This window comes from Parasteatoda tepidariorum, chromosome 2 (genome assembly GCF_982258835.1).
Source record: "Parasteatoda tepidariorum strain Cologne lab strain chromosome 2, Ptep-v5.0, whole genome shotgun sequence".
Lineage (NCBI taxonomy): Eukaryota > Metazoa > Arthropoda > Arachnida > Araneae > Theridiidae > Parasteatoda > Parasteatoda tepidariorum.
In genome coordinates this window covers 14,737,824-14,754,213 of record NC_141756.1, presented here as the reverse complement: position 1 = coordinate 14,754,213, position 16,390 = coordinate 14,737,824, and the positions used below count along the sequence as shown (strand labels likewise).

Here is a 16,390-nt window from a genome sequence, read left to right as displayed (position 1 = left end):
AAAAATAAGTCAAAAAATGATTTTTTATTTATTTGGTTAATTTTTTTTTAAAAAAAGCTGCATTTAACTACATAATCGAAAGTCCATATAAAAAGAAGCACTCAACACAAAGCTTTATTTCATGCTTTTGTTCTTTGCAAAACGGATTACTACTAAACAACAGGTTGACATTAGAGGTACGTATTATTTCGAAAATTACAACACGTTAATTATACCGTTGTGTGCTTGATATTTTTAGAGTTTAAAATTCAATGAATTTAATGAATTTTCGTAATATAACTTTAGGTTGATTTAAAAGGTTGATTTAGGTTGAGATGAAGATGGAACTAATAGACTCCTAAATAGAGTTAAAATTATTTACTTTTATTAGTTTAATTTTATTTTATACGTTTTATAATTTGCCCAATTTAATATTGGTAATAGTATTTTATGCATACAATTTTTAATCTTTTTAATTATTTTACCTCTATGAAAATATTATACCACTGAAGATAATTTAGGTCAGTACAGTATTCGGTGCAACACATATCTTTATTTCAAACTTTTGTTCCTTGTAATACGGATTACTAGCAAATAACAGGCTGACATTAGAGGATGGGATATGTATTATTTCGAAAATTATGGACTGTTAATTATACCGTGATGTATTTGATATTTTAAAGGTTTAAATTAAATTGTTTAACAAAAAATTAGGAATTTAATAGACTTTCGTATCATAGCTTTAGCTGACATGAAAATATTTTTACTGCATTTGATTATTAAAGATAAAGATGGCACTAATGGACCTCTAAATTGCTTTAAGATTAATTATGTTTATTTGTTTAATTTCATTTCATACGTATTTCATTCAGGGATTCGAACCTAGCAATTAAATTGAATAGTGACGGAGTAGAAAGTTTTATGCAATATGTTCTATACTCACAGCTCTTATGAAAAGGCTTTTTTTGCACAAATGAAATTAAAAATCTCATGGATGGAGATCAAGTCAATGTTAAAAAAGGAAACACAAACAATTCTGACTATATATATATATATATATATATATATATATATATTTAACACAAAAATAATAAATACTTTTGTATTAATAAAATAATTAAAACTCTTTCGGTTTCATAAAATGTCTTTGTTAAAGAGTAAGAGTAGAGCTATTCTATTTTGGGAATTCAAGGCTGAAAACATACCATTGAATAATAATTAGATTTATATTAGAAAGGAGAAGTTATTTTTAGAATCTTGTCCCTCTTTCACTTCCATATTAAGAAGCATTAAATGACTTTCCATAGTGCGTAGAGTTACAATGGCATGAACGACTGTAACCTAATTACACCGAAATCTGTTTGCATTTAATGCAAGACCTAAGGTTTTCGCATGTCTCTTGCTGAATAACGTGTTCCACAAAACATCTGTCGGAACCATGCGGAGTCTTGCCCACTCCCCCTCCCTTGGGGAGGGCGGATGTGAAATGTTATAACCACCAGCATATCTTTTAATAAACCTTTTGATAACTTATTATGGTTTTGACAGCATTTCGTAATATGAATACACCAATGATAACAAAGATGTAGCCCTGTTATTACAAGCCCGCAGGATAATTCCTTAGCGGAGGAAACTTACTCGTTTCGATCTCAGAAATTAAGCTTAGCGGAGAGCGGCTGTCATTACAAACATATATATATATATATATATATATATATATATATATATATATATATATATATATATATATATATATATATATATATATATATATATATATATATATATATATATATATATGCCTTTGTGAAGGACTTTTTGATGGAACTAACCTACATCTGCGTTACGTCGAGAGGAAAACCAATAAAACTTAAAGCGGTTAGCCTGAAGGCAAGGGGACTCTGATCCATGATCCGTCCACCACTGAGGATATTTTACGTCAGAACTGTGGTCGATGCTAGACGGATGCGGAATTCGTATCGATAATCTTTTATTATTAAGCTAATATAAATATTTTATTCTTTTCTTAACAACCAATGCCAACTTTTCATTTCAATACAAATGTAAAACTCATTAATTCACTGTCGCGACTCAATCGAACATGAAAATCTATTTATAACTCTTTACTTCTTACCACAAAAATGCTTCAATTACAGGTTTATACTATTTCTCACAGTCTTTTTTGGCGATTAACCATAGCCGAATTATTTTTAAATTTAATATTGAGTAAGGAAGGCTGACTTTGTTTTTGGCTACGTTAATTTTCCATAAATCGCCAGCCATGGAGCTCTTCCCATACTCTGAACTATCAGTTGGGAACAATTCAATTTATTTTAAATTTTAAATTCTTAGTGCAAAGACAGAGGGAGGGGCTTCGGACTCTCAGCCCCAACAGTTGAATTTTTATCTTTACGGAAATTCTTGATATTAAGAGAATGAATCTCTTTATCCTTTTGAAGGACTTTATTTCATTATTTTTAAGTATAGCCGTATTCTCTGAATAATAAATAATTTTTTTTAAAATAAATTTATTTATTTTACTGGGATAAATATTCCTTCTTCATAACCTCAGAAAATGTATCGCAAACGGCCAAAAATATTCTTAATACTACAATGATTGCTACCCCCCCCCCCTAACCACTAAATTGGATGAACCACACAAATCATAGCATTTTTATTTTTTTATCGACTTTTTTCGGTTAAACTGAAGAAGATGGTTCAGAGGAACATTGAAATACCACAGGCACTAGTGACCCGTACTCTGTAAAAAATTTAGTATAAAATAGTAGTCTCCATTTTTGATGTTGCGATAAACTAAAATTATTTACAGTACATGTATATTTACTCATTTATTATGTGTTTGCTTATTGACAACACATTTTGTTTCATGTGCATTAAAAACACTTTATTAGTTTCGTTGCTGAAAAATTTTATTTAAAGAACAAACTTTTTTTTAGTTATGTATTAGCATTAGTTCTTTCAAAAAAATTTTTTTTTGTCTATTTTGTATAAATTTTTGTTCGGTTTTGTAATTAAAATATAAAGCTGTTACTAATACATTCCCAAATATAGAGCTGTTACAAATACATTTTCAAACAAGATTATATAAAATTTACAAAATAACAATTGTTTGAAAAAATCGGAGCGAATATATGAAGCTGATTACTAGTAATGACTGATTTTGATGCTGTAATTTATTTTTTAATATAATAAATCCTATTGTTATTGTGTTATCCTATTAATATATATATAATAATCCTATAATTGTCTAACTGTGTCTCGCTGTGTAATGTCTATTATGAGCTACAATAGTCGTTTTTTTACATTTATATTCATAGTTAACATCATAAATGACTTCGAAAAACTCTTTTTTTTCTTAAAAAAAGTTCTACATATTGGAATAAAATTTTCGACATGACAGCTCATTATAGACCTAGTTATACTTTATAAAAGTCATTAATATCCATTTTTTTTATTTACAGGAGATTCTGTCATCTTCAATTAATTAGAAATATGACATCCTCAATCAACAATCGAAATTTTTTCTTATTAGTGGCTTTTTTTAATCTCTGTATTCTCTTTTCAACGCCATTCGTTAATGGAATGATGGGTCATCATAATAAACATGGTGGAAACAGCAATGTTGAAGCTATGCTAGTGGCTGGTATTCTCGCCAAGCTTCTGTCTCAAGCCAAAAATGAAAAAGAACAAATGCATCCCCCAATGATCATGCCAATGCCTATGCCAATGGTTTATCATCACATGACTCATCCTACAATGATGAATGTCCATGCCCACATGCCAAGCATGCCAAGTATGCCTGCCCACATGGGCTACTCTCATATGGGAGGAATGGGAGGAGGTTATGGCATGGGCCAAAGTATGGGACATAGTATGGGACATGGAATGAGCTATTGATTAAACGAAAAAGAAATATCTGAGATTAATTCATACCGTCATTGTTACTAATGAAAAATGTTTACATATCATGTTCATTGTATCATCGGAAAGAGTAAAGGATTAATAGAAGACTGAGAAAGTTTATAAAGCACATAATATGAAATATAGACAAAGCTAAATAATTCTTAGTGAATAATGAATGAATTAATTCAATGAATACAAAGTGAATTAGAAATTTATCTAAGTTTAAAGAGTTGTTGTTTTCTTCATTATTACAGTTTTGTACAAATAACATTTCGGAAATGCATGTAAAATTCATTGTCCCTGAGGAAAATTGCAAATATACGTCATTCATGGTTAAGACAAATACATATCTTTATTTGTTATTTTCGATTAAGAAACTATGTTACATAATAACTGATAATATTATTTACATCATTTCCTGCTTATTCCTTAATTGTATTTTTCGAAACACTTCGGACAAAAAAAAAAGAAAAAGAAATGAATCATTCCAAAACTTTAGTAACGGCTTTTAACGCTATGTGACTGCTGAAATATTTTAGTTTATTGCATGCAATCTTTTTATGCATATACGTACTAAACTTTATATTATGTACTTAAATTATTTGCAACAATTTTAATCAACCCTCCAGCATACAAAGTTTTTATACATAACTAATTCAAGAAGTGTCAATTTCAAGTTTTGTGAACATATTCTTTTCCAGTGCCGATCGAAACTATTTTAAACTTATTTGAATACAAGTGATGCTACCATGTTTTTGGTAAAGTGCAGCAATCTTTAGTAGAAGATAGAAATGTTTGAAGTGGAAATGTCGCGGTTTGGGGATGCATCGCTCCCTTTGACATAGGTCTCCTAAGTCTCCCTATATGATTTCAGAGAATCAGAGATAGGTTCTAGCAAGAAAATATTCATAAGAACACTTTACGTTCGTATGCATTCAATCCTCTTGGTCATGGTTTCATTTTCCATCATGATAATGATCCGAAGCACCGATCGAAGAACGTTCTGAACTGTTTCTCCTACTATCATGTGACCCTTCTTGATTAGCCAAGCTGATCCCCAGACCGTAACGTTCTCCATGAAGCATGAGCTGAGACAGAGAGGCGTCTTGTTGGAAGGAATGTAAGGAATACTGATTCACCCAACATATGATGCAAAAGATGGGGCGTTGCGAATTTTCCCAAATTCTTTTAACTTAACTGTTACTGATGCAAAGGGATGTGGAATTAAATATGAGGGAGATTTCACAATTTTACGTTAGCTTTCGTACAATCCTGAACTTTACCAACTGCGCATGCTACGCATCTTTACGTTAGGTTGGCGTGATTAACGCTACAAAGACAAAGCTACAAGCAAGCTGTTTATAGCTGTTAAATTTTGTTTTCTGTTCAAGCCTATCTTAGAACTTAAAACAAGGACATGAAATGTGAATTGAAAGAAATATATTAATGCAATTTAGAAATGATTCATATGGTATTACAACAATTGGTTGAACGAACAGGTCGTCTACGTTTATTGTAAATGTTTGTTTTGATTTTCTAGTCAAAGTTAAAACGATATTCCATTACTTTAATGCTTTTAACTAACTAATTTTTACGAAACCTCTTATTTTCACTTACGTAAGTTTGATATTTTTTTCACGGGCGCATGCGCAATTACTTAAAATCTGACGTACGGGAGCTAACGTAAATTTGCGAAATCTCCCTTATTATAATGTAATTCGTCATATTTTCATTAATCTTGGAGATTTTATATACTTCCAACAAGCTTTAATTTGTTTTTAATATTTGTTTTGAGTTAAATAATTATTTTGTTAATTCCAATTAGTTATCAGTTTTTTGAATTAAACAGGGGAACAAATTTTTTGATGCATTTATATGAATACTTGATCTTGTCTAATTTGGGTGTGCAGATTTCAAATCTGAACTTAGTTTTTCTCCTAAGGCAAAAAAGGTTTTTTTTTTTTTTTTTTTTGAAATTGGATTTTTAGTCCATTTTTCGTCGAAATGTTTTTATATAACCAGGGGCCACGTAATTATTGCGTCAAACTTTTAATGAAGTTAGGTCACATCATCAAGATTGAGATTACATAGGAATCCATGCCGACGCCCTGTGGCTGAGTGGTAGCGCTTCGCTATCCCGTGCCACAGGTCCTGGGTTCGATACTCGGACTGGGCAAGGTTGACTCAACCTTTCATCCCTTCAGTGGGTCGATAAATGAGTACCAAGAACGCTTGGGAACTAAACATTGGGGTTTTCGCTTTCGTCTGACTACCCAACAGGAACACCCCAGAGTCCAAGGACAAGAAAACTGAGATGGGCACAGTAGGCCTTGGCCCTCTATGGGTTGTCGTGCCACTAAGTTTAGTTTAGTTCTGGAATGTCGTCGAACGCAGTTAGGGGCGCTTTCCAGTTAGGAATTGTTCAGAATCACACGAAGAAACAAATCATCATCTAGAAGCACCCCTAGCTACTACGACGACATTTCCAAGCATATGTTTTTATGCAATTTTAATCCTGATAAATTGCTCCAACTCCTCTAAGAGTTTGACGCAACATTTACGCGACCTCTTGTTACATATAAAATTTTTAAGCTTGTACATTTCGACAAAAAAAAAGACTAAAAATATCAAAAAATGAGTGAGTTGGATAGAATAACCGATTGCAGATTTGAAATCAAAGATGCGAAAAAATATGAGTTACGTTAAAAAAAAAATCTCATGTAACGACAAAAAAATAAATAAAAAATAAAACAAAAACAAAAAAAATTGTTTCTCAGTTTTATTATTAATTTATGCACCAAACTGAAAACCAAAAATACTAATAGTGTGAAAAATAGGAATCAAATTTAGTTTTGATTGGCAAAGCAAAAATTATAAGCTTGATTCTTGATGGTATTATAATAATTTTTTACTGTACAATATATTTTTAATGTCGTCCTTGATAGTTCTGTGTACTTGTATATCTACAATAGTATGAACTAAATTAATTTTTTACTGTATTTTATATAAATTATAGCTGTGTGAATTGTATTGCATTGAAAATATGCTGGGCTTTGATTTTTTTAAAAATAAATACTTGTAAAAAAAAAGCATTGTAGAATGTTATTTTCGCCGATGCCTCGTACTTTTAAATTTTCTTCCGCTATTTAACCTTAAACAATTAAAAAACGCGTAGAAACGTCAAAAGGTCTAAAATAAGTTTAAAACTTTATTTTAATTATTTTGCAAATTAAGTAAAATAATAAAACAATTTTTAATTTTAAAAAAATGAACTTCACATTATTTAAAGTTACTGCTAAAAAAACACACTCATTTGAAAAAATTATTTTTCTTTATTTAGACACTTTAAGGAAATTTTAATTAACTTTTCTTTTCTCAAAAATATTTTATGTAATTAAGAGGTTTTATAATTTTTTTATACTATTAATTTATTTATTTCAAAACCACATTACTAAGGTCGTTACCCGAAGGTACTCGTGATTCGATCTGACTTCTTGTTTTGTCTATTTCTAAGTAGTTATAAAGTTATAGCATTTTCTGTACTGCAATTTTTATTCTAAATCTAACACTAACATCTACAAGTCGACAAATGAAAAACACGGCTGTATTTTTTTTAAAGAAAATTAAGTTTTTCCTTCAGTCAGTCTCAAATAGTTCAAAAATTTCAAAGATCTGACGAATTATGTTAATAAACTATTATTTTCACTCTGACATCTTTTTTCCAAATATTTTATTTAAAAAAGAAATAGTTAAGGAATAAAATTAGTTTCCTAGCAAACTAAACATTTAGTTTCAAAATAATTTTCTAATTAGTTTTTATTTTAAATAAATACCTTTTATTAAGTGTATTATTTACTTAACGAATTTGTGTTTTGATTCAAAGAAAACTAAGAACCTTGAACATTTCTTTGATTGATCGCGTTTATCGATTTAGATTGATTGCGTTGTTAATAATTTAAAAAACAATTCTAAAAAGTGATTTTTTCCCATATTTGGCAAATCATTGATGATCATTTTCCTCCTTAAAAGGGCATGGTCATAAAGCTTTTGTTTCGATAGCCAAGAAGAAATAGACAAAAGAAATTAAATCTATTTTCATTTTAATTTGTATCAATGAATTTTCAAGCCTTTCAATTTAATATTTAAATTTTTTAATTTGTAAAACATCGTTGGGAAATCACACAGAAAAAATGTTTTAGAACAAGTTTTTGCGAAGAACTTTCTTGTTTTGCTATATCTCATCTATTTATGAAATATTTTCTTTTAATTATTTAATTACATGATCTATTCATTATAATACATTGTCATTATTGCTGATATTAATGATATGTAAAGACGCCGGAAACGTTTCATTTTATTCATTTAACGATATAATACTTTAACTACTTCCGAATTTCTGGGATTAAAATATGAAATTATGATTATTTTTCCTCAAATACTATATTCAATGTATCTTCAGAAGTCATTATGGAAATTCATTGTTTAAAATAAGCCCTCAAGCAAATTTGAATCCACCATTTTTATTCTTATTTGTTAGTGGTTACGAATAATTCTTGTTCTTTGCCACAAAAAAAGGTAATGAAAATCATCTGCTTTTTTCGTAAGCGGAAAGAAGTTGTTTAGCCTCTTCTGAGTGGGTGATTCTACTAATTGTCTTTGAAGTTGTTTTATGAAGGAAAAAAAAGTGAAAACTGGGAGAAGGTTAAGACTAACTTCGATAAATCTTTCCGTTCCGTGTCAGGTGATAGAACCAGTTCACGCTCGGCTGGAAACAACCCATCAAAATAATAATATCATTATCCTATAAAACCAGAGCACATGATTCGAACAGTATCATTTTTCAGTTAGCTTTCTTTTCTTCAATCGAAGACAAAAAAGTAAGTTATTCTTTGTTTCATTCATACAAAACTATGCAAAATAAAAAAGTAAATATGTGCCTTCAGTCAAAATTTTTAACAATGTTACATCCGTGAAAACTTTTTAAATGCTCATTTGTTTTACAAACATGATTATCAATTCAGAATTATAACATTTTGAGAATCATCGTGCAATTGAAAAATCATCGAAAAATATATTAAAAAACTGCTAAATAAAGTTTCTTTCGACAAAAAAGTACATTGTTTATTCGAAACAAATTGCAAAAAAAAAAGCATTTGAAAATGCATTATATATATATATATATATATATATATATACAGTTTGATGAATGGTTTCATTATCAGGAAATTTATTAATATCGCTAAAAAAAATTTAAAACAAATTTTTAAGATTTAAAAATTTTTGTTTGTTTTAAGTATTGTAAAAAGATTTCTAAATTCATTTTTATTATTTTTTAATAAGTTCATTAATAAAAAATGTTGAAAAATAATTTTAAAGAAATTGTTTCTGTTGTTATTTTTTTTTAAATATTTTAACACCAATTATTTTAATCGAACTTATTTTAGTTATGAAGCACTATTATTCTGCAATTGTTTTTACAAAACATTGGAAGCGTATTATTTTAGTGAAAATAGTTTATTTTTCAAAAAATTTACAGTTGTTTCGTATCGAATAATTATAATTATTTTTTCTTTTAATTAATAATCTTTTATGCATAAATTATTAATACTTAATTTTACTTTAATAGCATAGATAAAAGATAAACAGCGAGGACTTTTTATATCAAATCAAATAATATTAATAAATAGTTTTGGATAATAATCTGTACATCTATACATGATAATAAACGCGGCTGTGTGTGTCTGTTTGTCCGTCTGTCTGTAATCACAATATATCGCCCCAGAAGCCTCGCCCAGGCACGAAACTCGGCACATAATTGTGTTTTGACGTAATGAAGAAGCAATTTTTTTTCTTTTTCAAAAATTTGGATAAGTTTTTTAGTTATCAGTCATTTTGTAAGAAAATCTATAGTTTTTCGTCTTCAAAGAGCCACATTCAAAAAACTATAAAAAAATGCATATACTTTTCTCCACTCTTATAAATGTATGCTAATGCGAACAAATATTACAATTGAAATATTAATTTTCGACAACTTAAACCAATAATATACGAAGGAATTAATAATTTAATTGTAAAGTTCGCATTAGTTTACATTTATCAAACTGGAGAAAAGTTCAACTTTTGTCTGCAGCAGAACTGGATATAAAGACAAAATTGCAGGACAGGAACACTTTAATTGTCCACTAATCTTCAGATTTCCTGCTATGTTTTAAAAATTTTTTATTTGTGAAAACCTTTAGCGTGGCGGACAGCTGGCCGCCTCAGGCGGCCAGTAAATAAATAAACGCAGAAAGTCTTTGTGAAAATTAGCATACATTGTTTGATTTAGATTTTTGACGTTTAAGTTTTTGTTAAAAACAAAAATAGTTTAAGAAGTTTTATAAATGAGTTTTACCACTTATCAACGTTGAGAGTATTTGGTTGAGTTTAACAGTTGAGTCACAAGGAATTTTATTTGAAGCTCTAATAAAATAATTCTGGTATTGTATGAAATTAGTGTAATCAAATGTATTTCAAATAGAATCACAGCAAATCAACTGTACTTGAACTTGAGTCACGATTCAGATAGATGTCTAAAGTATTTGAACTTAAATACAATTTAAAATTGTGTAGAACCATTTGAATAGCAATTCATAGATAACTCAGATATACTTAAGCTTAGATCGCAATGTTGAGATATGTCTAATGTGCTTGTGAAATAATTAATATTGATAGAAACTGAGGGTGTACTTGAGCTTGAATCACAATTTAGAGATATGACTCGTATTTAAATAATACAAAATAAAACGTTGGGCATATTTAAGCATTTATCTGTTAGTTAGCAATTTCGAGGAATTCTCTGATTCACAACTTGACATTAAATAATGTTGAAACTAACGAAAAGTCTTCAAATTTGATCATTTTTTAAAGATGGTGAAGCGATCTATAAAGAGTTTGTGTAAAAGCATGTGAATCATTTTTTGAGAACAATCAAATTTCGGAGTTAATAATTATAGTTGACTATAAATATACAACGTAAATTTATGTGTTGCATAAAAATACTCTACACTAAATTTTACAATACTTAGTGAATTAATTTAATATGTTGAAACTCTTTGTAGCTCAACAACTTAATATTTCTATGCATCCAAAGTGAACATAGATTCATTAAAAGAAATTAAACAACAAACTTCATAGATATGAGATATTGAAATGAAATAATGATGAATCAAATTCTAGTTCAAAATGCTTAAAGATATATAATCAGTCTGTGCAATATTGCACGAAAAGCTAATAAATGAAACTTTTATTAATTTCTGACGGAATTGTTAGAAAATATAAAAACCTTTAAACTTAGCTATGATTTTTTTAAAATTTTTTTCTTGGTTTCAGGTAGAGATAGCAATTTTAAACGCTATTGAACATTTATTTGTATTGTAGAGAATGTTTTGCACGCAATGGCAAATGTTCCAAAAAAGCTTTTACAGAACTTTTTAAATAAAGTTCGATAAATCTTATTGATATATTAAAATGTAGTTTAAGGAGTCGACTAAATAGTTCTAAATGTTTCGAAATAAAATGATAGAAAATACATTGTGAAAAATTTCAGATCAAATTACTGTTTAAAGTACCGCTTTATATGCACCATCCATAAAATCCATTTCTACCATAATTTTTAAAATAATGCTCCTTTAATTAAAGTGATTCAATGATTTTAGGGTAATTATTACAGTAAAAATGACGGTATATCAGGTATTTTGCTGCAACACGTTTCGGCGAAAAATGGTTTTTACGGAAAAAAGTACTGGCACCCTGAGTGCCGGCAATTTTTACCGTAGTTTTTTACATTGCATTTGAATTTTCGAAAAGGGGAATAAATATAAAACCATTTAAAATAATTGTTAATTATTTATTGCAAATTTTGTTAGGTACTAAATTTTAGTTAGTGACATTTTGTACAATCGTTTTCGGTTTTAAGGTGACAAGGGACTTTCAAATAAGCAAAAATTTGCCAAAAAATCGATATTTTACATTTTATATTTTTGAAATCTTGGCATTTAGCTGAACATTTTTAAAAAAAATTTTCTGGAATAAGAGCAAAATTAATAAAGTTATGACCATTTCAGTTTTGACCACACCCCTTTTTTTACCTTTTTTTGCCTGCAGGTAACTGCTAAAATTAGTTTCGTTTAAAATTAGTTTTAAATTGGTTGAATATTTTGTTAATTTTTTTAAAGAAATTTAAAGTATGTAATTATTAAACTAGCTCGTTAGACAATATTTATAGGTATTTAAATTTAAAAAAAGAAATATTTGTTCAGAAGTAAAATTTGCAATGAAAAAGTAGTAAATGTCCTTTTTCTCAAAATGTCTTTTTCGACAAATTTACAAATTTCAAACTGTTCCAGCGTAATGAATTTTCATTCTATTGGCCTGAGAATTAAATGATATATATTTATGAATATTATTAACATTTTGTTGGAAAAGTTTTTTGAATTAAGTGAATAGAATTTTTTTTATACATGATATTCTATGGAGGTATCATGATTTTTTTCCTAAAAATGTAGGTTTTTTAAAGTTTTTTTAATGTCATTTTTTTCTATAATAAAAAATAAAAACAGTACTCCCAACAATTTTTTCAATATTACCTAATATGTAATATTCAAAAAGAATTTTGTCATTTTGATAAAATTTCAGACGCGAGGAGTAATATAAAAAAGACATAAAAAATTCAAAAATTTAAATGTTTTAATTTCTTAAATTTTGAAATATTTTTTTGAAATTTTGTATAAAAGTTGTTTTTAACAATATAAATGTATTCTGAAAATTTCAAGCAAATCCCTTGACAATTTAAAAAAAAAAATTTGAAAGTCCCTTGTCGCCTTAATTCCTTCAATTTTAATTTTTTATGTTTTAAGTTAGAGATAGTAACTTTCATTTAGATCGAAAAATTCCCTTTTAACTTGTTATTTCTCAAATTATGTATTACTTTTCAAACATGCGTTTAACAAATCTCTGTTGTTGTTGTCGGTCATTAACTCAGAGGGGAATGCGATTGCTCTTGTTTTCTAGTGGCGCCATCTATGGTCAAGAATTCGACTTTAACCACATCCCATCCACCCGTTTATAGGGCCGACATATTTATACATCCATTCATTCATCCACAGATCATAATTTCGACTTGAACCAGAGAATGATCAATCTCCAATACAGTATCCCCAGAGGATATCATTTTATGGGAACATGGAGAATTTTGTGACCCGACAGATTTAACGTGCACCAGACGCCATTTACTACACGAGAAGTCTTCTGTCTGCTGGATTCGAACTCCCGTTCTCACAAACGTTAGTCCAGCTGCCTGCCGACCAGGCTATCCCGGCTCCGAACAAATCTCTAACTTTCTAAAATAAATTACTAACAATTTTCCTAATAATTAAATTTCATATTGTTCTTTTTTTATCTCCCGTAGAAAACATACCAAAATGGTTGCTTCGAAGAGATTATCTGTTTTCTTCTTGGTCCTCATTCTTGGACTTTTGGTACCTGGTCCAGCCATAACAGGCGTCGAGGCAGGAGGAAATAATCATCATAACAATCATGCACTTGAAGCATTATTAGCTGCAGGTATCCTTGCCAAACTGTTGGGCAATCACCACCACCATGGTCATCATCATCATCATGGGCACCATCATGGGCACCATCATGGTTAACTTTTAAAAGAAGCAAGACATTTTTCTAAAGTGAATGTATTCTGTACAGATTGTAAATATGAAAGTGTAAATACTTTTTTATACATTAGATTTAATAAATCTATTTTTTACCTTATAAAGTTAAAAAGTCATTTTATTTTTTTTAAATATTTAGTCTTAAAATATAGCTTATTTGGTTAAGTATTGAATATATAGAACAGTCAATAAATTAGAAAAATATTTTCATTAAGTTAATAACATCTCTTAACAATACAAAGTGGTGCAAATTTTCAAACAGGTTTTAATACGATATAATAGACAGATACAAATACGATATAATAAATATCAGTAGTATAAGATTAATCATAAACCAAAGGCAATTTTACTTACATTAGGTTTTATACATTTTTCTTCTTTGTCAAAATACATTTCTAATTTACATTTCATGCTGAATTAAATAAAGACAATCCTGAGACAATCAGAATGTTTGAAAGTTAAAAAGATTTTACGTACAGTGAGCAAAATAAAAAACGGACCACCCTGAATAACTTTTGATCTAATGATGGGATCTTCATGTTCTAGAGCTCAATTTAATGGTTTGAGGGGCTGACCTCAAACATACTAATTAATTAGTGCAGACTATAGACTATATTTTAAGATACGAATTCAGTCACAAAAACGTATTTTCTCGGAAGTAGCGTATCTTTTTCCCCCCGACTGATTTAGATTTCTGGTCTCCAAAATATAAAGGGGTAACCGCAAACTGGGAACTATGGTCCCCATAGTTTGGTCAGGAAAACGAGTAAAGTTTTGAACCCCCAATGTTAATTTTACTTTTTAAAAATTTCTCCATATCTCGAGAACTTTTTAAACGAATCGAAAATTTTTGTACACAGTTATAAAATTCGTTTGTCCAAAGATAATTCCATGCAAAAAATAAACTTTCAAAATAATTATTATTTTTTATTATTTTAATTAATTATAGTCGAAAAAGTTTTGAATTGTAAGGTATAAAATGTTTTACATCATATAAGAGTGGGTATATGACAAATTGCAAAATTTAAGCAAAATTGGTCGAATAAGTCCTGAGAAAATAAATTTTTAAAAAGTCGTATATTTTTCGTAACTTAAATTATCGTCTGCTCTTATTGACTAGCATATTTAAAGTCACCCCCTTAAACCACGAAAATTGTGTCCCAGAACGTGAAGATCCAATCAATTAGATCATAAGTTATTCAAGGTAGTCGGGGTTTTTTTTGCGCACTGTACAAAAAGGGTTTTATGTATTTATTCACGCATTTTGCATGTCTATACAGAAAATTTAAGTATTATTTCCTATGTATTTTTCTCACTAAATCTCACATGAATAAACATAGGTTAATATTTTAAAAATTGTATCGGGACTCTTTCGTATAAGAAGTACTATTTTTCAATTGTACTTCTTATGAAACAATCTCTTCTAACTCTAAAAATGTTTATGCAATTGATTCAAATTTTATCTAATTTAATTTAGCATGAAATCAGAAAATGTACCTTGCATGTTCAGATAATTTTTAACTATTCGTTCTGCTGACTCGTGAATAGTCTCATTCAATCAGGGTCGGACTGATCAAAGATCTGAAATTGCGATTGCTCCTGTGCCATAGCTACTAGGGTGGGCTCCCTTCGAAGTAAGGGCCCTGGTACCGAACACAAATTAGAACGTAGTTTTAGAACATATTTATTGCAATTTTTTTTCATTCTTATCACTATGAATAAAATATTTTTAATTTATTTAATGAATCAGACTAAAGACATAAAAACAAGTCTATATTTAAAGTTAGAGTGATGACCTTAATAGCTCCCTGAGAAAGTTAACCTTGTTTATTAAGGTCGGCTATACAGGGAACAACATAATAGCCTCGTGTGAATGTTTAGTCGACGTTAACAGCGTGGTATCTCCCCCCCCCCGATAAATGTCTAATCCTAGGACGACCCCTCAAAAAATGAAGGAAATAAATATTTTATCTTAATTTGTAATTACTAACTACAGAACAAAACTGCACACTTGTTCCCTGTTACGTATTTTAAAGATAACGCTAACATTACCTAACAAAGGCAAACGCGTAATTTAATACAACAAATTCAATTTTCTAGAAAAGAATACTTACTAGATCAATTAAAATACAGCTCTTAAAAATAAAACAAAAAGTATTTAGCTGGATGAAGAAAGTTTACAATTTATAATAAAGCTTGTAAATCAAGTTACTGAATTACGAAATCAGTTGCAGTTATGAAATCAGTTATATAGTGCAGCATTCAGTTCAAGGTAAAAAATACATAAGAAACAATCACTCACTTGTTTAGATAGCAATTTCAGATGAGGAATTACATACAAGTACAAAACTGTATTTTATGCACACAAAACCTTACATCGACTCGGGATAGGCGACATTCAAACCATCGTAAGAAAATACATCCGATAAAAATACCACACTTTCCTGTCTAGAAAACATTAAATGTCTTATTGACTAATTAATTGCCTTATTGACTAATTAAATTTTTATTCTCCCCCAGAATTGAATACTGTAAAAAAAAATCTGATGCATAGTTGACTATTTTCAGTGTTGAGGTAAACTAAAATTGTTTACAGTGCATGCAGTCACGTTTTTCATTTACTTTTCCCTGTTATAGTTTTATTTACTTATTTATTTATTTTCGGTTCGCTTGTCTACGGACAACACACGCTTTCAGGCGCATCTGAATCAATTTGATGGATTCATTGCAAAAACATTCCGTTGAAAAAAAGCTCATTTTCAGTAATATATTCGCACAATTTC

General features: G+C 29.0%; 1 protein-coding gene across 1 annotated transcript; it reads left to right on the top strand.

Annotated features, from left to right (window-relative positions):
• The first annotated feature begins 8,630 nt into the window (after positions 1–8,630).
• LOC147814549 (uncharacterized) lies at positions 8,631–13,702 on the top strand. Its single transcript, XM_087155596.1, has 2 exons — positions 8,631–8,780; positions 13,352–13,702. The coding sequence occupies exon 2, from the start codon at positions 13,365–13,367 to the stop codon at positions 13,590–13,592; it is 228 nt and encodes a 75-aa protein (XP_087011722.1). The 5' UTR covers positions 8,631–8,780; positions 13,352–13,364; the 3' UTR covers positions 13,593–13,702.
• Positions 13,703–16,390: the final 2,688 nt, after the last annotated feature.

Coding starts and splice junctions, on each gene's coding strand:
- LOC147814549 (XM_087155596.1), top strand. CDS start 13,365: ATGGTTGCTTCGAAGAGATTATCTGTTTTCTTCTTGGTCCTCATTCTT.